We start from the raw sequence: 13,689 nt of genomic DNA on the forward strand, positions 1-13,689 counted from the left end.
AATACTGAAGTAACACTTGACAGGAACGTAATAATAGCAAGATTCAACAGTGAGAAAAGAAAACAAGTAACACAATAGGTAGGTGTGTAAAGAATAAGATTATCGGGTAATAAGGGGCGGACATAACAGGGTTAACAGTTTTAATTGATTAGACTTGATTTTTTAAGTATTTTTTTTGTTTTTTGTTCTTGCTTTTGCTTTTGCTTTTGCTGTTGCTGTTGCTTTTATCTTCCCTTTTGAGTAGTTTTTATATCCCTCTAGTTTGCCAACATTCTGGCTCTCATTCTATCCTTGACGGCGAAGATGAACATAACCCAGGCCATGAGTAAACTGATGATCCCGACACTAACGTTGATGGTAAACATTGGGGTTAAGCCCCTGTAGGCCAACGCTTCAATGACTTGGTCGGTGCTCTCCATGAAGACCATACCACCACAGAGCAAGCAGAAACTGGTGACCAACTCCGTCAATGGCTTAGAAGGCAGGAAGCACTCTCTCGAGCCATGCAGAGGATAGTATGACATGAGGAAGAATGTAAAGACACGGAAGAAAGAACCGTATGTTAAAAGTGATCCCCATTGAACGTGAATTGCAGAAGACAAGGCTGACGCTTGGGCGTGCTTGGACATCAACACTCCTGTCCAGAAGATTGTGAATACTGGGAAGGGGTTAGGTGAGAAACCTGGAGTAATCATCTTGTTCGATCCCAAAATGTGGTGTTGGTCGTCGATAGTCAGGTTATCGTCAAGCTGAATGTTCTCGGTGGTGGCAAGCTGCTTACCGGCAACGTTGAAAAATAGCGAGCGTCTCCATGAGGAGAGTTTGAACTCTGTGATGAGTCCGCATAAACCTGCACCAAAGTACATGAATGCGATGGAGACGTGTTGCAAGTCCTTGGCGGTCCAGACACCATCTGTGGAGGCCAAGTGTTCGAGGAAGACGTTGGAGCAGCCGTAGAAAAAGATGAGGAAGGACTCGACGGACTCAAAGGTGCAAATCAAGCCGCCATATCTGTTGATGACGTCACGGGGGGTGAGGAGCTGATGGCACCTGATCCAGAAGGAGTGAGCAACGTCAGAACCGCCGGAGCCTGTGCCACCCATTCCGGACATTGCACGGTCTGCTTCGGAGACCGTTGAGTAATTCTGGGACTTGTTTCTGTCTAAATCGATGTATGCGTAGTTCCAGCCTCCTCCAATACCTGCAAAGCAGCCGCAGTAACGGGCCAAGGAGAGTAGGCCCAAGGTGAAAAACACCCCGCCTTTGATGAAGTGGGCCAAGAGGTTGAAGACCCTCTGTCCCTTGCCAAACAAGTTCAAGCAAGAGAGCGCCGTTGGGAAGAGCACGAAGAAGTATGCCAGGAGGACCCAGGTGGTGACGCTGTGGAGGAAGGTGAAGAGGGAGCCAAAGGATGAGGAGAGGACGGTGAGGGCTTTCGAAGAGGAGAGGGCTTGCATGACGGCGTTCCGGGACCTTGTCAACTGGGAGGTGGAGGCTAGCGGGGAGCCGGAGTTGGAGCCGGAGTTGGAGCCGGATCTCAGGGTATTGTTTGTGCTGTTGCCATTGTAGTTGAGGCCCAGGCCGTGCATTGTCGCGCTGGCGGAGTTGTCGTCGTCGTCCAGGTTGAAGGAGTCGGTGTCTGCGTTGTCGTCGTCAAAGAGGGTTGACGAGGGCGAGCAGAAGTCGTTGAGCTGGATGTTGTCGGCCTTGCCGGCGGTCTTCCCGGCGGCCGCTGCGTCGGCGGCGTTGTCCGTGAAGCGGTTGAATGCCGCTGGGCCGGCAGCAAGCGGCTGGAAGCCGCCGGCGCCGCCGGCGGGCCGGACCCATCTGCGGACGGAGTTCACCACGGCAAAGAGGGCCTGCAGGAGCGTGAGCACAAACCAGCCCGTCACCATCTTCGTGTACGCCATGTTGGGATACAAGTCCGGCACGTTGTTGATGAACACCGAGTAGAGGATGCACGACACGACCGAGAGCGACGCCTGCACGGCCAGGAGCGGCAAGAACCAGTTCGACTCGAGGTTGTTGAGCACGAGCACGAACGGGTACAGCACAAACGCCGAGATGAAGAGGAGCGCCAGGTGCGCGTGGATGTGGCCGCTGTACGGCGACTCGAGCGTGAGGTACGTCGTGGTGTTGTAGCTCTCCCAGTACTTCTGCTGCTCCGGCGTCAGCTTCGTCTGCAGAATCGGCACCCCGTGGGCGTGTCCGCCTGCCCACGGCGTCGCCGTCACCGCGTCCCAGTCCGTGGCCGTCGCAGGCGCCGCCGGCGCCGCAGGCCTCGTTTCCGTCGCCTCCACGTCCATGTCCATGTCGTGTCCGTGAGCCTGCGCCTGCGACACCGCTGTGCTGGCGCAAGCCACCAGCAGTGCTAGCATCGGTGTTTTCGTGAGCTTCATTGTGTGTCCCTTGCTATCTCGCTGTCCTTCTCGCTGTCTCACCCCAGTCTGCTAGCTGTCTGATAGCTGTCTGATAGCTATCCGGACCCCCAACCTCCCCGTGACCAGACCCCACGGTGGCGACATCTCCAAGACGGGGCAACGGGGACACCCTTCTTTAAGAAGGGCGGGCTGTAGGTCCCGCATCTGGCGCTCGGTCGGGCGCTCGGCTCGGCTGGACATGAGCTGAGCATTTTTCGCTCCGCTTTTGGCCCTGACGCAGTTCCGCCGAGCATTTTAGGCCTTTTTTTTTTGCCAGAAACGTCTGTGCCGGCTGTGGGACGATCGATAAGCCGGGGTTGCGAGATTTTTTCTGCCTGCGGGCGGAAAAAGGGGCGGAGGGCCGATCGGCGTAAAACGCAGGAGATGAGGTCAAAGTAGACAGGTTGAGGGTGTATACAGAAGAAAGAGGGAGGGAAACGGGGACGGGGGACGGGGGACGGGGGACGGGGCCGGAGCAGAGTCAAGGGCGGTCGGCGGCAGTGTCGTCGTCGTCGTCGTCGTCGTCGGCGGCGGGGAGGACGTGGTGCTCCTTCAACGGGGCAGCCTTCAGGTGGTAGTGCTGCTTGCGCTTCTCCTCGAAGCGCCGGTGCTTCTCGTCGGCGCTGGGCTCAGCAGGTCCGGCGGCCGCCAGCACTGGGTGGGGCGGGTCGCCGGCAACAACGTCGATGTGGCCCCGCTGGACGTCGTCGGCGTCGTCCAGCCCTTCTCCGAGGTCGAAGGGGTCGTCACGGGCGTCGGCGCCGTCGGCGCCGTCGTCCGCCTCGTTGTCGGTGCGGTAGTAGTCGTTGTTCGGGTCGAAGCCGCCCTCGTAGGGCGTCTTGGGCTCGTCGATCTTCATGGTGGCGCTCTTCTCCATCTCGTTCACAAGCAAGTTGCGCTCGTCCCAGCGCAACTGTTCCTCCTCGCTCAAGGCCTCCCCCCGCTGCTTCTTCTGCTCGATGTGCTGCAGCCCGGGAACGCCCTTGGCGTGCGACAGCTGGGCGTTCAGTCTCGTGTTCTCGATCACCTTCTGTCTGTCGAACACGGCCTTCTCGCGGTCCAGCTCGTTCGGCGACTCCGTGCGGTACGCGGCGTCCGTGTGGGCGTTCTTCAATATTCCTTTCGGCATGGCGGCGCTTCTATACTGGTGCTGTGTGCTAGATACTGGTGCTGCTTGCTAGATACCCCAGACTACTCTGCTGCCGCTACACGCGTCCCCGTCCCCGCCGTCTCCGCAGCTTCTACCACCGACACGCCACGCTCAGCGCAATCACAACGCCCTCCTCCACCCGCGACCCCTCGGGCACCCGTATCGCTCCATCAAAAAGCTCCCCGGCCTCGTCCTCCGCCTCACCCTCGCCGGCGGGGCCCGTCACCACCACAAGGACGTGGCTCTTGTGGCCGGCCTCCTCCCTGGACACCTCCGGAAGCGTGGCCAGGGCCGGCGTCTTCGTCTTCGTGCGGGCAAAGAAGTCGCTGGTCCTCGCCACCAAGCTCATGTCGTAGCCGTCCTCGCCCACAAGCGCAGTGTTCACCTCCGTGAAGACATCCTCCACGCTCGCGGCAAGACGCACCACGTACCCGGTGTACGGGCCCCACGCCTCCTGCACGCCTACCACCTTCTTCTCGGCCATGTCCACGGTGACACGCACGTTGAGCGGAAGCCCGTCCGTCTCGCCGGCAAGCTCCAGCACCTCGCCGGCGCCCACCTGCACAAAGCGGGTCGTCTTGTGTGCCTTGGGCACCTTGCACACCTTGCCGCTCGCGTTCTTCCGACGGTGCTTCAGCACGTTCTTGTTGATGCTGATGCCCTCGCGGTACTTGCACGCCTTGTTCACGCCCGGCTGGAGGTACTCCAGCAGCGTCGGAACCAGCGGTAGCGTCTTGGCCTTGTTGAACACGTTCCGCGGCAACTGCCCGCTAGCAAACGCCTTCGCAAACGTCTCCTGCACCAAGTACCGCGGCGTGATGAAGAACTGCAGCAACGACCCGAGCACAAGACTGTTCCGGTCCTCCTTCCCCTCTCCGAGCACGATCACCTCGCTCACCTTGAACATGCATGCGCTTCTCGCAATCTCGTACGCAGCATGCGTCAGCTGGTCCAAGTTCCGGTTGTGTCTGCACACAACCGCAGCCGGAACGCACAACGACACTGTTCTTTCTGCACTCATCTTGTGGTTTGTGTTCTCTTCCCCGGGTTCCCCTCCTTCTTTTCCTCCGTCTTCTTCTTATTCTTCATCTTTCCGTCACTAAAACTGAAAATTTCATGAAAAAAAAAACGGCCTGCACCGCCACACCATTGGAGACACAGCGGCCCGCGCCACACTCCCGTTTCGCCTCTCTTTATCTCTCTGTCTCTTGGCAATCTGACTCAAGAAAGGCCGCCTTCCACCAGAAAGGTTGAGCAGCCGCTGATCACTGAGTACCCATTGGCACACTCAGGTAACCGCAGCCCCCACCACTGCTCCCAAATATGGTTCTTGTTGCGGCCGGCCAGCTCTGCTCCTCTTCAAGCCTCAAGGAAAACGGCCTGCGGGCAGCCGCCCTGATCCGCAGGGCGGTGGCGCAGAATGCCAAGATCATCTTCCTTCCAGAGGCAGCAGACTATATTGCCTCGAACGCCACCCACTCCAAGGCGCTTGCGCAGTCGTATGAGACGTCGCCGTTCATCGAGACGATCCGAGCCACCTTGAAGGAACTGCACTGCGGCGGACAGTCGATCCAGGTGGCCGTCGGCATCCACGAGCCGGCGGCCAACGACCCGCTGCAACGCACCAAGAACACCCTCGTCTACCTCGACGCGGACGGCGAACTTCTGCACCGGTACCAGAAGCTGCACTTGTTTGATGTCGACATTCCGAACGGACCCATCCTCAAGGAGTCCAACTCGGTCCAGCCAGGCTCCGAGGTGCTCCCTCCGTTCGACACCCCGGCAGGGAAGCTCGGCTTGGCCATCTGCTACGACTTGCGCTTCCCGGAGCTGGCCCTCCGTCTCCGCACGCTCGGCGCAGAGATCCTCACGTACCCGTCTGCCTGGACAATGAAGACGGGTCCGCACTTCCAGGTCTTGGGCCGGTCCATGGCCATCCTCACCCAGTCCTACGTCGTCCTTCCTGCACAGAAGGGCGTCCATGACGTCCTTGCCGACACCAAGGGCTCCGCCGCTGCTCCAGACACCCCGGCGATAGGCTCCAAGAGGGAGAGCTACGGACACACCTGCATCATCGACCCGAACGGCACCATCCTGGCCGAGTGCTCGGACGCCTCCGACGCCGACCAGCTCTGCGTCGCCGATATCGACCTCGATGTCGTCGACAAGATGAGAACAAACATGCCTCTCTGGTCCCAGAGACGCGGCGAAGAAGTATTTGGCTACTTCCCCTAGCCGCCTATGTAATTTGCGTTCCCTCTGTACCGTCCCACCCCACCTAACACTACTCCGAACAAGCCGGCCTCACACGCCCCGTCATTTCCTCACAATTTCTCGCTTCTCGCCCTCTAGGGTCCGCCCACACCCCCGAATCTGGGGTATCATCTCTTCCTCGGGGCTGCATAAAAGGCGGATGTTCTTCTTAACCTTCAGCTCTTGCGATACAGTGACCAAGCAGTGCAGATCTACATAAGCAGTCTAACTTAGCAAAGCAAAATGTCCATGTTCAAGTCCCTCCAGGGAATGGGTGGAGTCATCACCCTTTTGTATGTACAGCGAGAAAGATAGACAGATGGTCACGCCGGTTCAGTGATACTAACACGCAGCTTCCACCAATTCTCCTACAGCCACAACCCAGCAAGCAAAGCCTCCGAGTCGCTCTTAAAGATGCTCAAGGACAACGTTGCCAAGTCCCCCGAGTCTGCAAACAACGGCGAGTTCAAGTACACCATTGACCCAACGACACTACCTCCAACCCCAGAGCAGTTCGAGTTCTTCAAGGAGGCTCTCCACATGCATCCTTTCTGCAAGAAAGCCCTTAAGACGGCGTTCCCGGAACTGACCAAGGGCAAAGACCTTCTCAAAGATTTGCAGAGCATTGACTCTGAGAAGTTGAGAGGTCTCAAGGAGGTGGACGGGAAGCTCTTCGTTCCACCCTTGGTCGTTGACTGGGACAACAAGCTGTTGGCGGTGACCGACAAAGGCTTGGCCAAGATCCTCGACCAATACAACGGTGTCAAGGACTGAGTCCTACCGTTTGCAACCATACAATTAACCGTTCTATGAACTGGAATTCCAGACCGGCCAAGTTTTTTCTTCCTCTCTCCACAAACGGTACGTTTACCCTGCCGCCTTATTATTCAACTCAGCGTCTGCTTATATTACGATATAGATTAAAACTTAAAAGAAAAAAAAGAGCACCACAAGAATAAACAGAGAAGTTGGACATCTCTAGTAACCCATTCTTTTGATGATGTAGGACTGGGACGTCACGCCAATGGCGTTGGAGATGGCGTTCTTGACCCATCCAATGACCCACTCGCTTGGATCGATGTCATCCTCCTTCTCTCCCTCCTCGAGGTTGCCCTCGATCCATTGTGCCCACTTCAAAGGCAGCGGCTGGGATTGGGAGTGAATGGTTATGCCATGTCCCTCATCCTTGAGCACACAGGATATGGTGAAGGACGAGGACGAGTGGGAGTCAATCACGATCTCCTTGCCGTTGTTCAACGTGTTGTCTTTGTTAGATGTCCATGCAAGTAAACTGATGTAGATGGTAGTCTTTCTAGTTTTGACAGCGCTCTCAGATTCACCCGACTCCGGGTCTGTATTTCCCAAATTCGACAACGCTGGTGATGATGGGTTTGAGTCTGTGGTGGAGGACTCGTTAGCAGGATCTTCTCTCTCCGTCCTTCTCTTCATCTCGTTCTCGATGTTGGCCATGATCAACTTCTCCGCATCGGAGCCCTTACCGTTGAATAGCGCAAAGTCAATTCTTTCCTCACTTGTGTGGTCTACATCGTCGGTGGTACTGGAATGGCTCCCTGCCTGGCCCTCCTGCAATGATTTGATCGTGCCGCTACCGTGGACGTTCACTTCGATCGACCCATCCACCTGCTGGCTCATCACGTCCTCGAAGTTGTACTTGACCATGTCTGTGAGTCCAATAAAGTTTTTCATGTCGTGCACAAGAACGATTTCAATCACTTCGTCCTTGTTGTTCATGGCGTTTATTCTTTCGACAACCTCATTCAAGGTGCCTCCGACAAAGGAGAGGCCCATGTTCAGCCCGGAGTTCAAGCTCTCCAACGCCTTTTTGGCGTCCGGCACGGGCAACCTCATCAACTCGGCTCTCTGCTCCTCAGTCAACATCTCGTTGATGTTATCACGCACGCCGGAGATACCAAGCTCCTTCACCGCAGTCCGGATGTTGTCCTCGAGACTCTGCTCCCGGGCCTTCTTGAGGGCATCTTCGGCCTGTTTCTGCGCCTGCTCCCCTATGGACTGCGCTGTGCCCCACAATGAGGAGAGCTGTGTCGATACCTTGGCACTGCCCGTACTGCTCCACCACGAAGCAATCGAAGTAATCGGATCGTTCACAGGCTCGTCTGTTCTCAATGGCGGCGCCACGGGTGTTGACTTCTTCCCTGCTCCCTCACTCTTCTCGTCATCCTTTATGGTTTCGTTAGAAGATTCGAGTTTGGCCTCATTCTTGTTGTTATTGTCGTTGCTGCCACTGCTCTTTGTATAGGTATTATTCTTCTTGCCGCTTTCCTTGTTCTTGCCCTCCAGTTCGTCCAAGAATTCGAAAATGTCATCGTTCGTTTTCTTTCCATCTGCGTCGGTGCCGCTCTTCAATGTCTGCTGCGTGGCTCCCGAGCCAGAGCTCTTGTTTATTGCTGCCGATGCCGTTGCGTCTGCATTGGAGGATGATGCGTCGTCTGTAGGTAGCGAGTCTAGGAAATCAAATATCTCCTTCTCATCGGTGGCGGAGGTCATTGCTTATGCGCACAAGTTTCTCTGTCCGTATCTGCTGACGGTGTGACCCATGTGTTCCTCCCACTGACATCCATTATCCTCCTTTCCCCTCCAAACAGATCGCTGATGGTTCTGACTGAGTCTGCGGCCCTCCCTCTGCGCCTTACGCGGTTTGCAAATTGCAGCTCAGCGTTTTTCTTTTTTTCCTCAGTGGAAGCTACAAAGGAAGCTAAGGCTAAAAGCATGCCATGTTTTAGCTGTGGTTCGGGGTTGGAAAGCACAGCCACAAGCAAACGATACAGGCACAAACACAAGCACAAACAGAAGCCCGCAGATGCATCCTATTCTCGACCGTGACCGTTTCCAGAACTGCGAAGACCTCATCGACGCCCTCGAGGAGTGCCACCGTTCTCCGTTCTTTGAAACCGTACTGGGGAAGTGCAGTGATGTGAAAATCCAGCTCTCGCAGTGCTTGCACGAGAACCGGCTTGCCAACGACCGTTTGCAGATTCTGCAGCGGAAGGAGAAAAACAAGCTGCTGGAGGAGAAGAAAAAGAAGAGAGAGGAAGAGGAGTGGGGCGAAAACGGGTACCTCAAGAAGGTTGTTGAGCTAGAGTACCAGAAGAGGATGCAGCAGCAGAACCCGCCAGAGGCCAAATGAGCACGACAAAGAGTGGCACGATGCATTCAACGGAAAAACATGTTTATAGAAAAAGGGAGAACAGTTCACACTGACGCACGTATGTAGCACAAATCTCCGTGGTCTTCGGTGGTGGCGTCGTCATCGCCGCCGTCTTTGATACCGTTTTGTGTTGATTTATACTCTCTGTATGTGACGAATTACTATTAGTTAAAGCTACAATCCTATGTATGTAGTAAGGAGAGGGAGAAGGAGGAGCAGAAGGAGGACAAGACGCGGATCAGGGTCTCGATCAGTCCTGTCTAGACTTCAAGTATCGTTTCACCACCTTGTCCTTCGTCACTATGTACACAACAGCACCCCAACCACTCAACGCATCTCTGTCAGCGGCGTTCAACAACGCCTGCGAGATGCACTCAAAGAGGTCCTCTGGCTCGAGGTTTGGCTCGTACAACGTCTCGCACATACCGAATAACTGGTCCGAGGCGGTTCCGGAAACAACGAAGTCTTTGGCGAAGTCGATGCAGCCGATCGAGTCAAACCCGCAGATGAAAGGCTTCCCCGTTTTGGAGTTGAGCCCGGCCACAATGGGGCCAACGAACCACGGCCCGAATCTGCGCTCGTACAAGCTCGAGCTCACCAAGTTGGCGAACTTCTCCGGCTCAATGTTGCGTTCCTCACGCATCTTGTATAGGTTCGTCTTGGTCCGGAAGTTCTCGTTCACGGTGATCACGTCCGACGCTAGGCCCGTGAGCCCGAAGAAAACGTGGTCGTAGTTAAAGATCTTCTCGAAGTTGTTCGACACACCGAGCGACTGTGAGCCCAAACGCATGTCCGAGGCAATCGCAATGCAGTCCTTGCCCACCATGGCCACTGCGGTACCACCGTTGATTGAAGAAGGGTCCGACATTCTGTTCTATATCTTGTCTATTAATATTTTATCTGTCTAGTTAGGTCTACTGAATTTGTTTCGATGAAAGCCTGCTCACTTCTGCTCAGTCTTGATTCCGGTCGCCGTTGCTTCTGTCAAATCTATCCTGCCAATCGCTATGGTTTGGAGTCGTCTGTATCTCTATTAGTGGGCTAGACCCCTCTACATAGCTAGCTATATCGTGCCCTACACCTGCTCTTTGCCACCCGCCGCCGTCTCCAGAAGCACACACCGCTGCACCCGCCACCGTCTCCGCTCGCGCAGCAGCGCAAGACACGCCGTCCTGTGGTTCTCGTACACGGTCAAGACGGCCTCGAGCAGCGGCCGGCTCTCGTGGTGGAGGAGAACCTTGTTGTACACGGTCCGGACAAGCTGCAGCAACCGGCGTTCGTGGCAGAAGGCACTGCTTAACTCGTCCATGTAGCAGGCGATCCCCTGGGCCTGGGATTCGGCAGAGACGGGCTCGGCCACGGCCACACACGAGCGCACGATCGGCCGCCAATCTGCGATGCCCTTCTCGGAGAGCAGCAACGGCCGCAGCCTGTTGACAAGCTCTTTGCGTTCAGCAGCAGAAATAGTAGGAGAAGTTGCAGGAGTACCGTCGGGCGGAACGGTACCGGCTAGGCGGGTGATGATCGCCACGATTTCCTCGGAGAACCCATATTCGAACGACGTCAGCTTCATCTCGTCGAAAAACTGCGTCTTCACACTTGGCACCCTGCTCTGCATTCCGGCCCAGTAGTTGCACGTTTTGACAAACTCCGTCGCCGTCTCCTCGCTGTAGGCACTGAAGATCATCTTCTCGAACTTCTCCCGCCGCTCACTGCGCTGCTCCCGTTCTCTCCTGCTGCTGTTCCTCCTCATGCCTACCTTCTGGCCGGGGCCCACTACGGGAAGCTCGCTTTCTCGCAACTGGTCGTTCACCAGCTCCATCATAGAGTACGGCAACTCGAGTTTCCAGTACACCCGGTCGCCAAACCTCTCGGTCAGCTTCTCCTTCTCCTCCCGGCTAGACCTACGCCTGCTTTTCCCAATCACTTCTGCATAGCAGCCTGCCAACGAGACGCTCGCTAAGCATTGCGCCCAATCGGTCCACTCTCCCCTTCCATGTCCACTGTAACTGTTCACCTTATCTGGGTTTTTGTCAAACTCGAAAATCCGCAACTCCCCGTCACAGATTGCAACAAAACATTCGGCAAATTTGAATTCAGATCTTTTCGGCGTCGTCATGGAATTCGTCGGCTTTCTTGTCATGATCGTCGTCGTCGTCAAATCCTTCTCCTTTCTATTATTTCTCCGAGATTTCATTATGCGATCAATCAGCGACTTCTTCCTTCTGAGGGTCTGTGGAGCCGGTGGAGCAGGTGTCGAGTGAACTTCAGGAACATCTTTGAACAACAATGCGCTACTGTTGTATCTTTCGTAATTCCGGTCCGCTACAAGGTATAGGTCGTTCACTAGTACCTTCTGAAGACCTTCTTTCACAATGGGGGAATCTGTGATATTAGTAGTGTCGAGCCCCGCAGACGTCTCGTGCTTCTCGGTTTCTTTCAAAAACCCAAAAGAACCTGCTGTCTCTTTGATTGTACCTGAGACAACTTCGAAACTTGTCCTCGTTGATGCAACAGAAGGTAATGAGCTAGCAGGCTTCAATGATGGCAAGGTTCTCAGTTCGGTAACCTCGTCGTTTGGGTCTTCGCCTACAATCAAGACATCATTTGCTGTCGAGTCTTCGGGGTTCAATCTGTGGGTGTCCGCTCCAGCTCCTGGTTCCATCCTCTTCCCATTTACAGTTGTGCTTGTCTGTCCAAGCTCAGTATCAACATCAAATTTAGGAAGGAGTATTTCATGAGATTTCACATTAGAATAATACAACCGCAATTGCTTTCTCATGATTAACGGGTTGACGACAACAAAATTATCATTCAAGGCAGCTATGGTGTTCATGACAAACTGGTTCTTTGTTATGCAGGTGATCACGCATTTGCTTCCCTCAGATTCGTTTTCAGCAATGCTGGATGAAGTGTCATGACTGAAAATATCAAAAAGAGACCCTGATTTCTTGCGGGTGATCTTCATACCTGATACAGCCAGCGACTGTTGGGAGCTACTTCTCAAGCTGGCAATAATCTGATCGTTGTGCAGATCGGTGTTGAGCAAGATTAGAGCGTAAGTGACCAAATACACGCCAATGATATTTCCATAAATAAAAGAGGGTTGGTTGAATCTGCTGAACCAATTGTTGGCAAACGAATGTATCATAATGTCAATATTTTGGGACTCGCCCTTGAAAAAGAGCCTCGAGCATAGGATCCTAAGTGACGACAAAAGGTCTGACTTCCAGACAAATTTCTCCAAGTAATAATGACGGAGAATCACTCCGTCAATTTCGCTTAAATCCTTGGTAGTTGTGGTCATGTAACACAAGTATGTGCGCTGGTCGACGTCGTATGTTTTCTGATATAACTCGTTACTCAAGTTTTTCAACCTCTGCAAATGCTCCATAACTCTTTTGTTGGTTTCTTTGTCTTCAAAGCAATCGGCCTTGTCCAATATAAGGCTCAAATTCGTGTGGTCTTTATCGAACAGCTTGGTCAAAATGCTTTCCATGTCTGCTGCTCTGGAATTGGCCCCATCAACGGTGCCATCGTCGCCTCCCTCTTCTTCTTCTTCTACTCCTCCTCCTGCTTCTTCAGAATCATAGTCATAGCCCTCTTCTCCTTTCCCAGGCCGAAAGGAAATGGCCACGACATCCTGTTGCTCAGCGTCTGACTCTGCCTCCGATCGGGAATCCACATCTCCGTCCAGGACGGGGAAAGAAACAGACTCTTTTCGAACATTGGTCTGCAATAGCATTAGAACTTGTTAAGCTGTTGCTGCTCTCTATATACCGTTTGCACTGCGGAATAATAGCTCGTTCTACGTCCTCTTCTGCTTACTATACCCCTCTTCACTGCTATCTTCCACTCTTTTAGACAAATTAAGTTTTGGCAGCATCTCGCGACATGATTTTGCTATCAGATCGGCGATCTCTATTTTTTGTTTGTGCCATGTTTGCCTCTGCATCCACAAATGGAAAAGAAGACAGTTTGTCCATAAGAAGGGAATCTGAAAGGAAGAGAGGCAGTAATAGATAGCAAAGCATTATAAAGAATGACACAGGAGCCGATAGATCTTTCTTACGAATCTCAAGAGTACGGGGAACAGCCAGACACCAACCAAGACACGGCCATGACTGACGCGTCAGGAAACGGTACTTCGATTGTCACAGTTGCTACGACCACCACCACGGGGCATCGTGAAGGCACTGGAGAGTCATACGGACAGGAGGACGAAGATGATGAGGGTCAGATAGGTCCATCCCCTGTGGAAGCGCTCATTGGAAATGGGATCTCCAAGAAGGATATTGAAAAATTACAGGAAGCAGGCCTATGTACCGTTGAATCTATAGCTTATACCCCGAAGAAAATTCTCACCACAATAAAGGGGATCTCAGACCAGAAGGCGGATAAATTAATCTCAGAGGCTTCAAAGATTGTTCCGCTGGGCTTCACTACCGCCACCGAGTTCCATCAACGTCGTTCAGAGTTGATCACTCTAACAACCGGCTCCAAACAGCTCGACACGTTACTAGGCGGTGGTATTGAGACCGGCGCCATCACCGAAATATTTGGTGAGTTCAGAACAGGTAAATCACAACTTTGTCACACCTTGGCTGTTACAGCACAGTTGCCTGTGGAAATGGGCGGCGGTGAGGGCAAATGCTTGTTCATTGACACTGAGAGCACCT

At 53.9% G+C, this 13,689-nt stretch overlaps 8 protein-coding genes across 8 annotated transcripts; 3 read left to right on the forward strand and 5 right to left on the reverse strand.

Annotated features, from left to right (window-relative positions):
* Positions 1–272: 272 nt before the first annotated feature.
* PICMEDRAFT_24177 (hypothetical protein) lies at positions 273–2,222 on the reverse strand (the record flags this gene model as incomplete). The annotated part of the gene is made up of 3 exons (XM_019162340.1): positions 273–1,011; positions 1,153–1,691; positions 1,824–2,222. Coding segments are annotated over 3 exons (1,677 nt in total), but the record flags the coding sequence as incomplete, so codon positions are not given.
* A 679-nt stretch (positions 2,223–2,901) lies between these two features.
* On the reverse strand, positions 2,902–3,549 carry PICMEDRAFT_35163 (hypothetical protein; the record flags this gene model as incomplete). Its single annotated transcript, XM_019162926.1, has 1 exon — positions 2,902–3,549. The coding sequence occupies one exon, from the start codon at positions 3,547–3,549 to the stop codon at positions 2,902–2,904; it is 648 nt and encodes a 215-aa protein (XP_019016807.1).
* Positions 3,550–4,893: 1,344 nt separating this feature from the next.
* Positions 4,894–5,805, forward strand: PICMEDRAFT_35167 (hypothetical protein; the record flags this gene model as incomplete). The annotated part of the gene is made up of 1 exon (XM_019162927.1): positions 4,894–5,805. The coding sequence occupies one exon, from the start codon at positions 4,894–4,896 to the stop codon at positions 5,803–5,805; it is 912 nt and encodes a 303-aa protein (XP_019016808.1).
* A 94-nt stretch (positions 5,806–5,899) lies between these two features.
* On the forward strand, positions 5,900–6,709 carry PICMEDRAFT_143613 (hypothetical protein). The gene is made up of 2 exons (XM_019160335.1): positions 5,900–6,116; positions 6,198–6,709. The coding sequence occupies exons 1-2, from the start codon at positions 6,067–6,069 to the stop codon at positions 6,595–6,597; spliced, it is 450 nt and encodes a 149-aa protein (XP_019016809.1). The 5' UTR covers positions 5,900–6,066; the 3' UTR covers positions 6,598–6,709.
* Positions 6,710–6,801: 92 nt separating this feature from the next.
* Positions 6,802–8,349, reverse strand: PICMEDRAFT_35373 (hypothetical protein; the record flags this gene model as incomplete). The annotated part of the gene is made up of 3 exons (XM_019162939.1): positions 6,802–7,398; positions 7,465–7,585; positions 7,721–8,349. The coding sequence occupies 3 exons, from the start codon at positions 8,347–8,349 to the stop codon at positions 6,802–6,804; spliced, it is 1,347 nt and encodes a 448-aa protein (XP_019016810.1).
* A 313-nt stretch (positions 8,350–8,662) lies between these two features.
* Positions 8,663–8,971, forward strand: PICMEDRAFT_27463 (hypothetical protein; the record flags this gene model as incomplete). The annotated part of the gene is made up of 1 exon (XM_019162497.1): positions 8,663–8,971. A coding segment is annotated over one exon (309 nt), but the record flags the coding sequence as incomplete, so codon positions are not given.
* A 289-nt stretch (positions 8,972–9,260) lies between these two features.
* PICMEDRAFT_12158 (hypothetical protein) lies at positions 9,261–9,878 on the reverse strand (the record flags this gene model as incomplete). Its single annotated transcript, XM_019159891.1, has 1 exon — positions 9,261–9,878. One exon carries the CDS (start codon positions 9,876–9,878, stop codon positions 9,261–9,263), a length of 618 nt encoding a protein of 205 aa, XP_019016812.1.
* A 103-nt stretch (positions 9,879–9,981) lies between these two features.
* On the reverse strand, positions 9,982–12,848 carry PICMEDRAFT_143619 (hypothetical protein). Its single transcript, XM_019160336.1, has one exon. It carries the CDS (start codon positions 12,753–12,755, stop codon positions 10,086–10,088), a length of 2,670 nt encoding a protein of 889 aa, XP_019016813.1. The 5' UTR covers positions 12,756–12,848; the 3' UTR covers positions 9,982–10,085.
* Between the last annotated feature and the right edge of the window lie 841 nt (positions 12,849–13,689).

This window comes from Pichia membranifaciens, assembly GCF_001661235.1.
Source record: "Pichia membranifaciens NRRL Y-2026 unplaced genomic scaffold PICMEscaffold_4, whole genome shotgun sequence".
In the NCBI taxonomy this organism is placed as follows: domain Eukaryota; kingdom Fungi; phylum Ascomycota; class Pichiomycetes; order Pichiales; family Pichiaceae; genus Pichia; species Pichia membranifaciens.

Coding starts and splice junctions, on each gene's coding strand:
- PICMEDRAFT_143613 (XM_019160335.1), top strand. CDS start 6,067: ATGTCCATGTTCAAGTCCCTCCAGGGAATGGGTGGAGTCATCACCCTT. Junction 6,117..6,197: donor GGTGGAGTCATCACCCTTTT/GTATGTACAGCG, acceptor ATTCTCCTACAG/CCACAACCCAGCAAGCAAAG.
- PICMEDRAFT_143619 (XM_019160336.1), bottom strand. CDS start 12,755: ATGCTATTGCAGACCAATGTTCGAAAAGAGTCTGTTTCTTTCCCCGTC.